The sequence below is a fragment of the Microtus oregoni genome, unplaced genomic scaffold, assembly GCF_018167655.1.
Source record: "Microtus oregoni isolate MIOR12 unplaced genomic scaffold, Mior012 000000F_ref0000247, whole genome shotgun sequence".
NCBI classification, from domain to species: Eukaryota; Metazoa; Chordata; class Mammalia; order Rodentia; family Cricetidae; genus Microtus; species Microtus oregoni.
Window position 1 is genome coordinate 60,433,835 of NW_024543059.1, and position 15,229 is coordinate 60,449,063.

Sequence of the window (15,229 nt, forward strand, 5' to 3'; positions counted from 1 at the left end):
TCCCACCACGTGGACTCTGGTGGTCCAATTCAGGTCCTTGGGCTTGGCAGCAAGCACCCTTGCCTGCTGAGCCATCTCCAGCCTGCAATGGTTTGAATGACAATGTCCCCCACAGGCTCAGACTTTGAACACTTGGTCCCCAGTTGATGGTGCAGTTTGGGAAGTTTAGGGGGTGTGGCTTTGCTTAATGTCACTGGGGGAGGGCCCTGGGGTTTAAATGCCATGCGCCATTCCCACTTTGCTTGCTACCACCTGCAGAGATGGTCCAAGACCTGAGCCTTCACCTTTCAATTCCACCCGCCATGTCTGGCACTTTCTTATCATAAGGGCTCTTAGTCCTCTGGAGTGTTAAGTCCAAACACACCCTTCTTTCTTTAAGTTGCCTTGGTCATGGTCCTTATCACAGCGATAGAAAAGTAACTAATACATAGCCTCCTTGAAATGACATTTCATCAGAGGCAGGGATGATGAAAAGAAACTAACTACCCAAGGAAGAGGTGGACACAGAGATTCCCAAGCAGAGAGGTAAGTGAAGAGAGACCCTGGGACAAGTGATGTCCCAGGGTGGGTAGAGTCCAAGGAACAACACCCAGGAAGGGATGCACTCAATCTCTCCAGGTCACTTTAGTCCCACAGAGAGCAGAGACTGGACAGAGGGAGGATCAGTGGCAGCACATACGGAATGGAAGAAACAAAGTAGACTGTCAGCAATAACAAAGCAAGGGGCAGGTGGGTACCTATCACACGCAGGTCTTCAGGGGTGGATGGGGGGTAGGTGGAAAAGACTAACGGGAATGGCAGGGTAAGATCAAGAACAGCAGAGTGCTGGGCACATCTGCCAGCTCTGCCTGCTTCCCATGCAGTCTCTCCTTGTAGTTGGAAAATCTATTCCCATATGCTTTAGGTCACAGTGGTTCTCACCCTGTGAGCTGCAGACCCTTCGGGGGTCGAACAACCCTTTCACAGGGGTCACGTATCAGGTATCCTGAATATCAGATATTTACATTACAGTTCAACAGCAGCAAAATTACAGCTATTAGGTAGCAAAGAAATAATTTTATGGTGGGGGGTCACCACATGAGGAACTGAACTAAATGATGACAGCCATAAGAGTGTTGAGAACCACTGGACTAGGGGAAGGATACAGTTAATTCCTAACCCCTGGAGACAGGGAACAAAACTGGTGTTTCTGTCAGGAAATCCACAACAGAAAGGCTGCAGAGCAGTGGTGACCACAGCAGCGCCGTCAGGACCAACCTGTTGCTGCCTCCTTTCAAGCTTTCTTGGCCCGCCGATTGTCTTTAATATACCTTAATATACTGAAGCATAACTTTAAAAAATTACACATCGTTAAGTATGCAACCTTTGAACCAACAAGAACAAGATGTAAGAGTCTGTCAACACCTTAGGAGAACCTTGCCTCTGACTCGTGGTTTTAAAATTCCTTTTCTGCCTGAGTTAGCCAGTTAATTTTTGGCTAAGTCAGAATGTAACTAAGAATTCCTACTTCCAGCAACGCTCTGCTCATCAACTGTGAACCAAATGATTTTTGCAAACTGGTCAGGAAATGAGGAACAAAGATCATTTCTCCTACACTCAGATGAATAGGAGCCCAGTTTAGTTTTGTGGGGATTTTTGAGACAGGGTCTTACTAAATAAATAGTCCTGGCTGGCCTTGAATTTACAGTGATCCTCCAGCCTTTGGGGGAATTAAGTCTTAAGGGCAATACAATTTTATCATTTCAAAGTACCTGAAAATGATGGTTTTAAATTCTAAAATTACATGCTGGGCAGTGGTGGTGCATACCTTTAATCCCAGCACTTGGGAGGAAGAGGCAGGTGGATCTCTCTGGGAGTTAGAGGCCAGCCTAGTCTACAAAGAGAGTTCCAGGACAGCCAGGGCTGTTACAAAGAGAAACCCTTTCTCAAAAAACCAAAATAAGTAAATAAATAAATATAAAATTACTTTGTGATCAGAAATTCCAAATTCATTTTCTTTAGGGTCCCCAGCATAAGACTACACACTCTGCCGTCCTTCATGAACAGCTATTGCATGAGATGCAGCAATCCTCAGAGAGCACAGTGAAGTCTGTGTGGCTGAGCATCAGCACCAAACACGGGGAGCACGTCTCGCTTGCTCGCAGGACTTCACTGAGCGTTTTGACAGCAGCCACTACTAAAACCATATGATCTAAGGACCACTTTAACAGGAAATCACTTTGGGGTTGTTTGCTTTTAGACAAGGTCTATGTAACCTGGCTGTACTGGAACTTGCTTTGTAGAACACACTGGCTACCAACTCACAAAGATTCACCTGTTTCTGTCTCCTGAGTGCTGAGATTAAAGGTGTGTGCCTGGTCATTTGATTTGCATTTTTTTTTTTTATGGCAACTCGCTTCTACTGCTTGAGGTATACTTACAAAGCCTATAGGCAGATTCTTTTGGCTCTTACTTCAAAATATATCCATAATTCTCTCTGTATGGTTATAAAGTTACACACACATACAGCCTCTATTGCTGCTTCTCGTCTGAATGGCCATATTTCCGTCTTAGCTTACAGCACAATTGGAAAGACTATCAACTAATGTGAAATGCCTTCAATGTTCTAACCTAGTTTCAACAGGAGACTGCAAGCCCAATCAAAATAAAGAATGGGGATGAAAGGATGGCCTGATGAGACCCGGAGAGATTCCAAGCTCATTTCTGAAGTGCCCTGCTCATCCTCAAGCAGAGGCAGGACCCCCAGGTTCTCAGAAAGCACCTAGAGATTACCATGATTGGGCGGATCCAGAAGCTGATGAATGTGGGTCTGAACGCGAATCAGTGAGGACTTGCTCCGGACAGGGAATGTTCAGTGGGTAAGATGCTTACACCATGCATGGTGCCTGATGCCTGAGTTTGACCCCTACGGCTTCCATACACATGCCATGGGAGGTGTCAGTCTCCCCGCCCCAAGCACACCACACCACACACACACACACACACACACACACACACACACAAATATAAAGTGTAATTTTTTAAAAAATGTTTATGTAAAGGCACATACATGTGGTGATTCTGGAAGCAGCGGGGCAATAAAAAAGGCTTTGGTTTTGACAGTGATTAGACAAAAAATGTCTAACATAATCAAGTAATCAAGCCACAGAGACTGATCAAGAACTATTCTCATTAAAAATAAAGTAAGAACAGGCCTTGAAGTATTTCAGACTCCAGAAAATTCCAATTTTGGACATCAATATCATATACATTTATGGATAGCTCACTTAAGAATACAAAAATGAGCCGGGCGGTGATGGCGCACGCCTTTAGTCCCAGCACTGCAGAGGCAGAGGCCAGCCTGGCTCCACAGACAGTTCCAGTCCAGCAAGGGTTACACAGAGAAATAAGAACATGATAGGACTGGAAAGACGGCTCAGGGGTTAAGAGCACTGACTGCACTACCAGAGGACCTGGGTTCAATCCCCAGCACCCACATGGCAGCTCATAACTGTCTGCAACTCCGGTGTGAGGGGACCCGACAGCCATGGCAAAACACCAATGCACATAAAATAAAAATTAAAAAAAAAAAACTATGTAAAAGTAATCCTTAACATCAGCTGTAACAGCCTGGCACTCTTACAATATTTCAATTGGAACCACTTCCTTAATTCCTATAGTGTGCATGATAGAAAGGGAAGAGAACAGAGACACCGTCCTTACAAAACATTTAAAACACTGTTTACTCATGACATACACCTGGTACAGTCTCTGGGATTTGTTACAAGCTTTAAAAAAAGGAAAGTCTCATACAAAAATAGTTATTTTCTTTATACTAGTGGCTTTCAAATTAAATACCTGGATGTTATGTGTGTTACATAAGAATGGCTGTTACATTAAAGACTTTAATATTGAGAAAAACACTAAGAAACCAGTTTTGGCATAGCTGTCACACTTTAAACTTGGCAACTCGAGTTGCACACACTTTTAAAACTACACATTCTGTAAGCATAAGTTTTTATACACATTGCAATCTAATTTTTAAAAGTCTTCTCAATTTACATTTTTCAAACACCACTGTGATTTCTGTAACAACTACCCATAGATGTACTTAGCCAAAATAAGTTAATAAAAAAAAAAAAAAAACTGTACCATGTAGCATCCTGGCAAGATGACTTCTTTAGAAACAAGGGCAATTATGAAGTCAGGGTTTTAAGCGTACCGCTACAAACAAATACTTAAAGCCTCAAAGAAAACAGAAAGGCACAGAACAGGTGAAGTTTCCTTAAGTCACGAGTGCAGGTCACTTGGCCCGGTCAGTGGCTGAAGGGCTCAGCTGGAAGCATGACTTTTCTTGGGATGCATGCAGCAGAATGGGGGCTGCCATGTCTACTCACACGTCTCTGCTGTGCTTCTATTCAAGTGGTTCTTCCATAACTTAGCTTTTAACTTAAACAATCTTTCCCTGAAGAACACATTTTTTTAAGCTAATAAATTTGGCCTCATGACACATAGTTTTCAAAATACATGGAATTCTACAGTCAACCCCTTCCCTCAGGTAAAACCTATATATACACAATGCACTTATATAAATATATACATATCTTCAGAATCATAAAAATATTTAATTTTATAAGCTTAAATAATTACTGAATGTTAATACAAAATACATTAATATCTGTATAATTTTACGTTTATAAAAAGTTTTCTTGTAGCAGCATTCGTATTGCAAATGACATGCGACCAAATGACATTGCACAAGGACTCTGACTGCACATCAGCTGGGCCAGCTGCAGTGTCCTCTGCAGGGGACATCTGTCTCCACCTACAGAAGAGCAGTTCACAATGCACCGGGGCCGCGCAGGGGGAACAATGTCCCTGACCCTTATAAACACCTCCAAGTTTCCTCCATCCAACCTGCAAGGTTTATTAAAATGTCGCAAAGTTACCTTTACTCTATCTAACCAGTTCATAACTAAAATAACTGTATTAATGAATAGTGATTATAAGTGAATCACAGGAACATATTAGGAATTCACTTGCAGTTTCAACATTTAAAAACAAAACAAGAGAGACACCATGAGGAACAAGACAGGACGCCGAGAGGATGGACCTCACACCTAATGACATCTCAAATAAAACAGCCCATCCGTCCATCTCAAACACTCATATTCAGCTTGTTTTTGTTGAGCTCACGTTCCAGATTGCCAATCAAGGTATCCATACTTTCTTGCAGATCTCTGAGGTTGGCTTTCTGACGCACTGTAGACTCAATGGTCTCCATTGTCAAGTATGTCTGAAAGGTGCACGATTTAGACATGGGGATTCGCTGCTCAAGCGCGACCTCTGCTCCATCCACTTTGCTGTGATCTGCATTTTCTCCATCTTCTAGGGGAACATCATCATAATCCAAATCCTTGAGATTTTCTTTCGTATTTAGAACATAGTTTTCCCCACAGCTGCTCCAGTCCCCTGCGTAGCGATTGCTGATTGGGCTATCCAATCTGGCCTGCCGTGGCCTCAGCACCCCCGACGAGTCCGCGCTGCTCAGATTCAATACACATGGCCGCTCTTTCTTTCGCCTCAGATAATGCAGAGATGACTGCTCCAGGCACAAACTGTCGGTGGGTTCTTTCACAGTTAAACGTTGCACTAGAAATGAATACGTGTACTTTAGTAACGGCCACCGGCCTGGGACAGACAGAGCACACAAAGAGGCCATTTAATGATCAACTACAAACATGCACTTGAGACATGCGTTCTACTGAAAGCATCCTACAGTGATTTCTCTACCACCAGATGCAATCAAGATTAGGCATAGAGACTAGTAGAACGTTCAGTGGTACTACTTCATGCTAAATAAAAACATTCCCCAATAAAACTCGCAACGCTGATCAACTTTCTGTGCACGTTAATTGTCTAGCTGTCATTCTAAGCTGGTAGCTCCTCTTAAAGACTACAGCAAAAAGCGGACAAGCCATGGTGTGTAAAGGGCACGGAACAAGAGGTTCCTTCTCCACAAACATCTAGCTGAGGCAAAGGCTTCTACAGTGATCGTTCTAGCTCTGACCTTAGTGGGTTTTTTTGCAGTTAGCAGTGTGTCATCAATACCAAGCAGCCCAAATTTCCCTTTGATAAAATGCATGAATATTAGACTTGGTCATTGTTACCTGAGTGATTACACAGCATTAGCTACTAATAGTCTTCATGTTTTCTGCCTGGAAATAGCACAGGGATTTTATTTTCCAATTCTGGTTAGAGATTTCACAGCTTCAAATAGCATTCTTTGGATTTAGACTATCTTCTTCTGAGATAAGCTTCATTCTACCATCCTGTGTTGTACTGGTCATACAGCCGATGACACACACACGTGACTTCACACAAAACAAGACTTACATTGCTTACTGAGAACAACGTTTATTTGTCTAAGGTTCTTCTGCATAGAAAACAGACTGTGTAAAATGCTAAGACATAGCTATTTAGGAATAGCCATATTATCTCTTTCTGCTTGTTTATTCTCTTCTGCCTCTCCCTTAGAGCTCCCTCTCTAGGATAAGGGGACATAAGCCAGTGATAACATCAATTTTGCAACACAGAATGAAGGTTTGTTTGCAAAAGAAAACAACTTAAGAACGGTACACACATCTGAGTCTTCCACTTAAAATAATATTCCCAATGTTTTACAGAGATCTTTTACATATTTCAACTTTTATTTTAGCAACTGTACACTGAATGTTTTTAACATTTCTATTTATTACATTTTTAAAGATCTATTTTGTGGATGAATGTTGAGGCTGCACGTATGTACATGTACAGGTTTGTGCCCGGTACCAGAGGAGGACACAAGAGGCGCCTGATCTTATTACTCGCTGTTTCCTCACTTTGTTCCTGTACCCTCTGTGCTATTCCTGTCCTCACTCCTGGGCCTGAAGTTTCTGACAAGCAGTCAACAGCACACTGGCAATCTGGAGAAAAGCCCACGTTTCTCCTGCTCAGTCAGGACTCTACTGAAACTTTACCTTTAGTTTCTTTGGAGATCACTCAAGAAACCAATTAAATCTTTACTTTACATTATTCTAAGAATTCAATTTCTGAAACATAAATGTGGATGTCTTCTTAGACTATTGATACTGGGACGTTGTCCTACAAATTTGTAAGGAAAATGGCTAACCTTAACCCTGAAGGTCTGCCTTTCCCTATGCTGCTACCGACTGTCTGTTTTCAACAGGATGAAGAAAATGCTGCCAAATAAGGGTGTTGGAAACACTTCAAAGCATTTTCCTTATATTTTATACCTGTAGATTCTAATTCCCTATATTGTTTTCATTTAGAAAACAACACCTTTATTTAATAGAACTATATTAGGTGACCACTAGTGCGAGGAACTCAGACTATGGGGCAGGTAAATATCACCAATGACCTTACAAATTCGAGAACCTAGTAAGGAGCAGGAAACCCGCCCCAAATGTATTCATCATGAGGAACGTGGAACAACGACAACTTTAAATCTATGTCCCTACTCTGAAAATAAGGGTGGACTCACAATAGCATCCAGGATTCTTTCCAATCGCAAGCCCGTTGCTTTTTTTAAAAGCCCCAAACACAAAGCATATAAAAAGAAGACTGTCCCCTAAAAGTATAAATGTTTCTACTGCGCCAGGACCCTGCTCACCCAGCTGCAGAGCTGCTGGCAGAGAGAGATGGGCAGGGTGTGCAGAGGGCAGGGTAGCGTTACCTTCAGGGGCTAACATAACAGGTTTCTCACTTTGCAGACAGGACTTTACCAACAGAAATCTCAAAGTAAATTACCTCTTGCTCCAAATGAGGGGGCGAGGGTAAGATCAACAGAGAAAGCAAAATGTGTAGCAAAACCACAGATAGATAGATAGACAGACAGACAGATAGACAGACAAATGACAGAAGAGGCTGAAGGAAACTCTTTGATGGTGGAGGAGAACCCCAGAAGAGTAGTTGACTGTACACCTTCCACGGAATGCGTGGGACAGTCCTGGCGCTCTCTACGCCACACCTCGGTTGTCAAAGACGCAGTAACTGCACCTTACTGACACGCTGTCCACCTTTCCCAAGAGCCGGAACAGGCAATTTAGAGGGGGAAACTATTGTTTCCCCTTATCCTCTGCCAGGTTCTGTCTTTTGTCTAGGTACTTTCAAGGAAAATAACAGGCTATAGAAAAAGGTTATGATTACAACCAGCAACGAAAGTCTCTGGAATACAATGTTGAACACAAGACAGCTGTTTAAGTTATCATTACAATATAGTCAATGGGATGGAGAGATGGCTCAGAGGTTAAGAGCACTGGGTCTTTCTGCTGTGGAAATGGGTTCAGTCCCCAGCACCCACATGACTGCTACCAACTGTCAGTAACTCCATTTCCAGGGGCTCTGACGTCTTCTGGCCTCCACGGAAATCTAAACAGGAAATACACAGACAGATATGCAAGCAAAACACACATACAAAATAAAATAAATCCTAGAAAAATAAAAGGTAGTTAATAATAAATCTATTCCAATTTCACATACACATAGACGTGTGTGGGGCACAGAGAAGGGGGGGTGCTGGGAAGACGGCTCCGTGAGTAAGCACTGACCGCACGAGGGTGAGGACCTGCAGTCCCGCAAGGAAGAAGGAGAAAAGTTGTCCTCAGAGCTCAGGTGCACATTCATAGCCCCACACATTCACGCACAAAATAAAGAAAACGTAAAAACCAAATTTTAAGAATTTTTATATTATCTATGTATGCTTTTTTTCTGCAGGTATGTAATATGCACTATGCAAATCACTCATGCCCACAGAGGTGAGAAAGAGGTTATCAGATTTCCTGGTACCGGAGTTACAGACGGTTGTAAGCTACCCTGTGAGGCTGGGAGTTGAACCTGGGTCCCCTGGAAGAGCGACTAGTGCTCGAACCACTGATTCATCTCAGTACCATGAAAATCAAATTTTTTAAAACCAAAATATCAAAGATAATTGCCAGCAGGAGCTGAGGTAATTTAAAAACAACCACGTGTACAATAATTCTGTCGGAAAGACTGGACATGGGCTGGAGAGACGACTTGGTGGTTAAGAGCATCTGCTGTTCGTCCAGAGGACGCCCATCTGGCAGCTCACAAGTGTCTGTTTAACTTCTGCCTCAGGGAACCTTTCTTCTGGCCTTCTCAGACTCTGATATACACAGGCACGCGTCATATAAATAAAAATAAAATAAATCTTAAGACTACAAAAAGAATAAACTTAAAAGAAAAACGAATTTTGCTTCAGAACAAATTAAATAAATGTGAGAAAATAAATTAATAATTGAGTATAATGTGCTCAAAACTGTGCTGCACATTAAGGACATCCTTGTACTTAACTGCCACACAAAGTCTAGAAACTTAGCTTGCCAAGGTCAGAGCATTCACTGTAGGTGGTCCAATTAGCACCCCGATTCAGGTCTTACTACACCCAAAATGTGTACAATGGCTCAAATGTCTACAACGTTACGAGCAAACGCAAAATATAGCAAGTGTCAATTCTTCAGTATTGAAAAAAAAGCAAAAACCTAGACTTTTCCCCCCAATTACATCCAGGCATTTTAATCATCAGCTAACCCGTACATCCTATGGCTGCTAAAGAGACGTCCAGAGACCCCTTTACCTGGCCAGAGCTGGAGCAGGTAATGAAGAACTTCAATGTGTTTTTTAAAATCCAAAGCACTGGCGAGTTCTTCGGAATCCGTGAAGACTCTGTTGTTGTGGGGCGAAGTCTCTTGCCTCTGATTGAGTAGCACTGGTCCAAAGCACACAGCCAGATTCTGGCAGGTCATCTTATTCACTTCGTGGTACGAAGCCACCAACTTCAGGTGATCTAGCAACATCTTTAGGGTTGCCTGATAAATATGTTCAAACATAACTTAATCCACTGAGTGGTTAGACGGCCACGTAAAAGACTAGCAACATATTCTGAATTCCAATGGGCCCCCTTAGGAAAATACATTTCCCATCAACTCGCTCCTTCGTCCTCGAAGTGACCCTGGGGTTGCACTAGAGGACTGGACTGCCACACCAGGGAGCCTGAACTTAGAGACGGGCCAGGGACTGCAGTGATTGACTACTAAAACAGGCCACCATGCTTCTCATCTCCCCACCATGCTTTTTAACCAATAAATATTTTATAAACACACACAATTATAAAAATAGAAAAATAATGGTTAGAATTTTTTTAAAAAAATGTATTTTCTGAATTAGGCATGGTAGTGTACGCCTTCTAATCCCAGCACTTGGGAGGCAGAGGCAGTTTGAGTCCAGCCTGGTCTACAGAGAGTTCTAGGACAACCAGGGTACACAGAGAAACCGTATCTCAAAAAACCAAATATATACATATATATGGGTATATATTTCCCGAGAAAATACTGTTTTAAATTCTTAAGTTAATTAAGGAAGTTGACTCAAAGACTATCTAAATTTTAAACACCTAAGGAAAAGAGTGATTTTTTTTTAAAATAGTATATTTTATCAACATTCCAAGAAATGAGGTGTAATTTCTTTTTATATTATATTAAACCAATGAATGTGAATTTAAAACTGCTATTCAGGGACTAGAGAGATGACTGAGTGGTTAAGAATGCTTGCTGCTTTGGCAGAGGACCAGAGTTCAGTTCCTAGCACTTACATCAAACAGCTCCCAGTGGCCTGGAACGCCAGCTCCCAGGGGACCCGGCACCCTCTTCTGGCCTCTTTAGGCACCATGCAAGCACATGGTGCACATACATACACAGTGGCACTTTAAATACACATAAACCTTTTAGACAGACAGACAGACAGACAGATGGGTGACAGACAGAAAGACAGACAAACCGTTCCCTAGTTTTGATTTGCTAGAAATTTCCTTCACTTTCTTTTTCATTTTTTCTTTTTCTTTTTGTACCTCTGGCTGTCCTGGAACACATTTTGCAGACCAAGCTGGACTTGAACTCACAGAGATTCTCCTGCCTCTGCCTCTCAAGTGCTGGGATTAAAAGTGTGCATTACCACTGCCTGGCTAATAAAATAAACCTTCAAAGCAGAACTTAGAAGGCACATAGGCACATGCGTGCTTGGGCTAAAGTCACACACAGACAACACAAAACTGATTTCTGGACACATTCAAGAAGTGGTAAAGGCAGAGCCTAAACCCGAGTGCACGAACGTCAGAGACGTAGGAGACTGTGCGGTGATGGCGCTTCAGCATGGGCTCCTGCGAGCTTTCGGGAAAGACGTCGATCGCGTACACTCACCTTCTCAACATCCGGCAAGCAATTCAGCAGGCCGACGGTGAACTTGGAGTCACTGGACTCGGACGCACAGCCATTGGGTGGCATTTTCAGAGGGCTTTTCACCATCGCGTCTAACACAGCCTCGTACAGCTGCTTTGTTATCAGGGGAGAAGGGAGTTCTCTTAGATAGTCCTTAAGGACACCTGTGGGAACAGACCAGAGACAGCCCTGATGGGTCTCCGCAGTGGAGTAAGCGCTGGGAACACTTTGAAAATGCAAACGCTATGGCAGTCGACTTGACATTCTGAAAACAATATAAACAGCAACATGAAAAGTATCATCAAAAAACACTGGTGATTTGCATTCGTGTAAGTTTCCTTAGTAATTAACTCTGTTTGGAACGTGCTAAAATACAGCCATAATTTCCATAGTTTTGCTAAGCCATGATGAAAGATGTTCTTAATATATAAGCTCTCCTGACTGCCCCCACGAGAAGATTCCGCACGTGCAAGCAGTTAAGAAAGTAAGACAAATGCATGTTAGTTGTAAACTATTCTCCTGCCCAAATTTTGAGCTTCTAAACTTTTAGTGGGTACTGAGGGGACACCAACTGCCCAAAGCCTTTGTAAATCGGCGAGGGACATCAGTGACATCAACAAATCTCCTCTCTAACTCTGCACTTGAGTCTTAGATATAATAGATCGTTAGTCTCCAATGTTCTGCTGTCATTCAAAAGGAAAAGGATCACTTCTTATACCAAGTACATTAAACAGAAGTCAAGAACGGAAGGCATCAGATTTCTCACTGTGAAAGTTAAGAGAAGTCTGAAGAATATTGGGAAGCATAAAAACTGTGTCAAGAGATGACTATAGTACATGTATTTTTAAAAACACTTTAGTTCAGTAGCAAAAGGGAAGGCAGGACCTGCCTCTATGCCATGTCTAGGGCTTCGCCATACAAGTGAGTCTTAGTGATATTGCTTGAAATTAGGGTACACAAGAAGAAACGACAGTTTCGCAGATAGGCAGAGTGTCTATGGGATGTGTAAGTTTGCTCCGTACAAAACTTAGGAGGCTTAGGAAGACAGGAGCAAAGAGCTGGACCTGAGAATGAGCAACTTAAAGATGACTGTGGAAGGTGTAGGGATCTGAAGTTCAAGGTCATCTCATCTTCTGTCACACAGCAAATTCCAGGACAGCCTGATAATTGAGCCCGTGTGTGTGTGTGTGTGTGTGTGTGTGTGTGTGTGTGTGTGACACAGAGACAGTATTGGGAACATAAAAACCATGTCAAGAGATGGCTAGGAAATAGCTCCAAAGGGAAGAGCTCTCTCAAACACAGCTAAGGAAGAACAACGAAAGACCCACGTGGTCAGAAAAGGTGCTCTCGGGGATGAATAGAAAGAAAGGCATGCATGTTGCCAAGGAGGACAAGGAAAAGCTGCATCAAGACAGACTCTGGGGTACCAAATGATACACAATAACTTGGTTAGAAAAGAATGGCCAAAAATGCCAGGGGGTGCAGCCCATTCCTGCCCCACTGCATCAGAATCTCCTGCCAGGACCCATGCATGTATTTATAAACAAATTCCTCTTCTGAGTGTATGGAAAAGGGTCTCTGTAGCAAGGTCTAGGAGCCAATGACCTAATGGCAATTAGAGATAAGGACCACAAAGAGAAGAGCCCTGAGAAAAGGACATCAGCTGTGTTGGCAAGCAGTAAAGGACGGAGCCAGATGGCTGGCTAGATGAATTGGCATGAAAGAAGACAGCAGAAAGGTCTCCAAGGCCCAGGAGAGAGGGGCTGGAACCAACTCGGGAAGTCCCCAGAGAAGAAAGCAGAGACTCCTGAGAAAACAGGAAGGCATGGAATGAGCTCAAGATGTCGAGAAGATCATGTGTATCCCACACCCAGGGAAGCGGGAGGATGAGAAGACTCACTGAGCGGTCAAAGCAGAAGGCACTGCTCGCCCCTGAAGGCGGCGTCCTTCTCTGTGGTGTGAGGAGACAAAGGGCATCAGAGGGGTGATGGATTTGTAGACACCGGAGAACAAGGGGTGCAGCACAGCGAAGGGAGGGAGAAAGGACAAGTGGGGGAGAGAGAGAGAAAAGAAAAAGAAGCAATCCCAACACATCAGTACCAAAAAGAATTAAATACTTGCGGGAAACAAAAAAGGTACGAAATTTTACTCAGAAAACTCTCTTGAAAAAATTATAGGGGAGCTTAAAAAAACAGTCTGTGTTTATGGACCTGAAGATAACAACACTCCCTAAACTGCTTATGGAATCAATGCAGATGCTAACAAAATCCCAGCCAGGAGCAAGCGGCACAACTCAGGGAGAGCGCTTGCCTAGCATTTATCATCCTTGGGTTTGATCCCCATTGTCACCAAATAAGTAAAACAAAATCAATCTACTTTATCACCAAAACGTATAAACTGATCCAAAAAAGTTCCACCCCACTCCCTATCCTGCCCCCACTCCATGCCCCCCACCCCCTCATCCTGCCCCCACCCCACACCCCACTCCTCCAACCCCCACAGCAGGGGCAGCGCTAGGGTCTAGCTCCCTCACCCCCCTGGAGGCCTTCATTTATCCACAAAGTGATTCCTGCAGTTACACAGAACACAAAGGACCTAGACTACAAAAAGAAGAAGCAGCAAAGTTGGGCACGCTGGTTCCTGTATCAGTTTTCCAACACTGTGACAAAATATCTGAAAGAAGGAACCTTTGGTTGGTACATTTGAGTCTCTCTATACAGCCGGCTGCCCTGGAAATCACTATGCAGATCAGGCTGATGCTAAACTCACAGAGCTGCACCTGCCTCCGCCTCCCGAGAGCTGGGACTAAAGGCAGGCAACAGGAGGCCTGACCTAAGACAAGTAATGTTTTAAAGAAGCGTTTAACTTGGCTCATGGTTTTGGAGGTTTCAGTTCGTGGCTGGCTCCATGGGTAGGTCTGTGGTAAAGCAGAAGCACAATGGAGGGCATGGAGAAGGAGCTACCTTCTACCTTCTAGCTGCTGGGCCATTGAGAGCAGGAGGAAGAGGCCAGGGACAAGGAGCAACCTCGAAGGTCACAAACGGGTAAAATAGCTCCTTCAACCAGCGCAGGTTTTCCATCTTTCCACCATCTTCCAATAATGGTATCAGATTATAAATCCACCAACTGGTTAATCCACTGAGTCAGAGCCCTCATGAGCCTGTCATGGCCCCAAGCTCCATCCCTGCACACTTTCTTCAGGGACATCTCCCATCCACACCGTAACAATACCCGAAAATGCAAGTCTCATCGTACAACCTAAACAAGACGACAGTGTGGCTTAGGCATCGCTAGACATACATATGCTGAGGACAACTGGTACGTGAATGTCATAGCAGCTCTACCGGTAACAACCCCACACTGGGAATCAGGCAAGTGTTGGTTGAAAGATGAATGGATGAGCCAACGCCGTCATACCCACTGCATCCAGAGAGTGGAACACTGTCTGGCATAGACACTTGGAATGACATGGGGGAATTTCAAAGTAATTTTGCAAGTAAACAAAACCACATCTGTTTGCTTATAAAAAGCAAAAGTAAAGTCCCTCCTGTATGGTTCTATTATATAACTTTTAGAGAACAGAACCAATTTATAGCAATAGGAAGATCTGTGGCTGCCTGTGAATGGGGGCATTGGGGTGGTGGATTGTGCATGCAGAGGAGACTAAGGAGGACACAAGGGGATACTGGGGACACTTGTATCCTTGATATTCATTGTGGCTATGGTCTCACGGCGCATACACACGTGAAAACACCAGCTGCATGCTTTAAATACATGTGCTTTATTTTATTTTATGGCAATTATGCCTCAATAAAGCTGTTGTGTAAGATTAACTACTGGCATTGTGGGGTGGAAGCTTTGCCAGCCGGGAGAAACAAAAAGGGGCCATGGAAGGACACTCAGGACATTTGATGGAAGTAACTGAATAGTGAACCATAGGAAAGAACACTGTAACAGCG

At 43.4% G+C, this 15,229-nt stretch overlaps 1 protein-coding gene across 1 annotated transcript in view; it reads right to left on the reverse strand.

Moving 5' to 3' along the window:
- Positions 1 to 3,584: 3,584 nt before the first annotated feature.
- The window catches only part of Syde2 (synapse defective Rho GTPase homolog 2), a 32,769-nt gene continuing 21,124 nt past the window's right edge, over positions 3,585 to 15,229 (reverse strand). The window contains exons 5-7 of the mRNA XM_041659030.1: positions 11,253 to 11,434; positions 9,635 to 9,866; positions 3,585 to 5,631 (exon numbers count right to left, since the gene is read on the reverse strand). Of these exons, the coding sequence (XP_041514964.1) occupies positions 5,138 to 5,631; positions 9,635 to 9,866; positions 11,253 to 11,434 (908 nt within the window). The 3' untranslated portion in view covers positions 3,585 to 5,137. The remainder of the gene's footprint in view (positions 5,632 to 9,634; positions 9,867 to 11,252; positions 11,435 to 15,229) is intronic.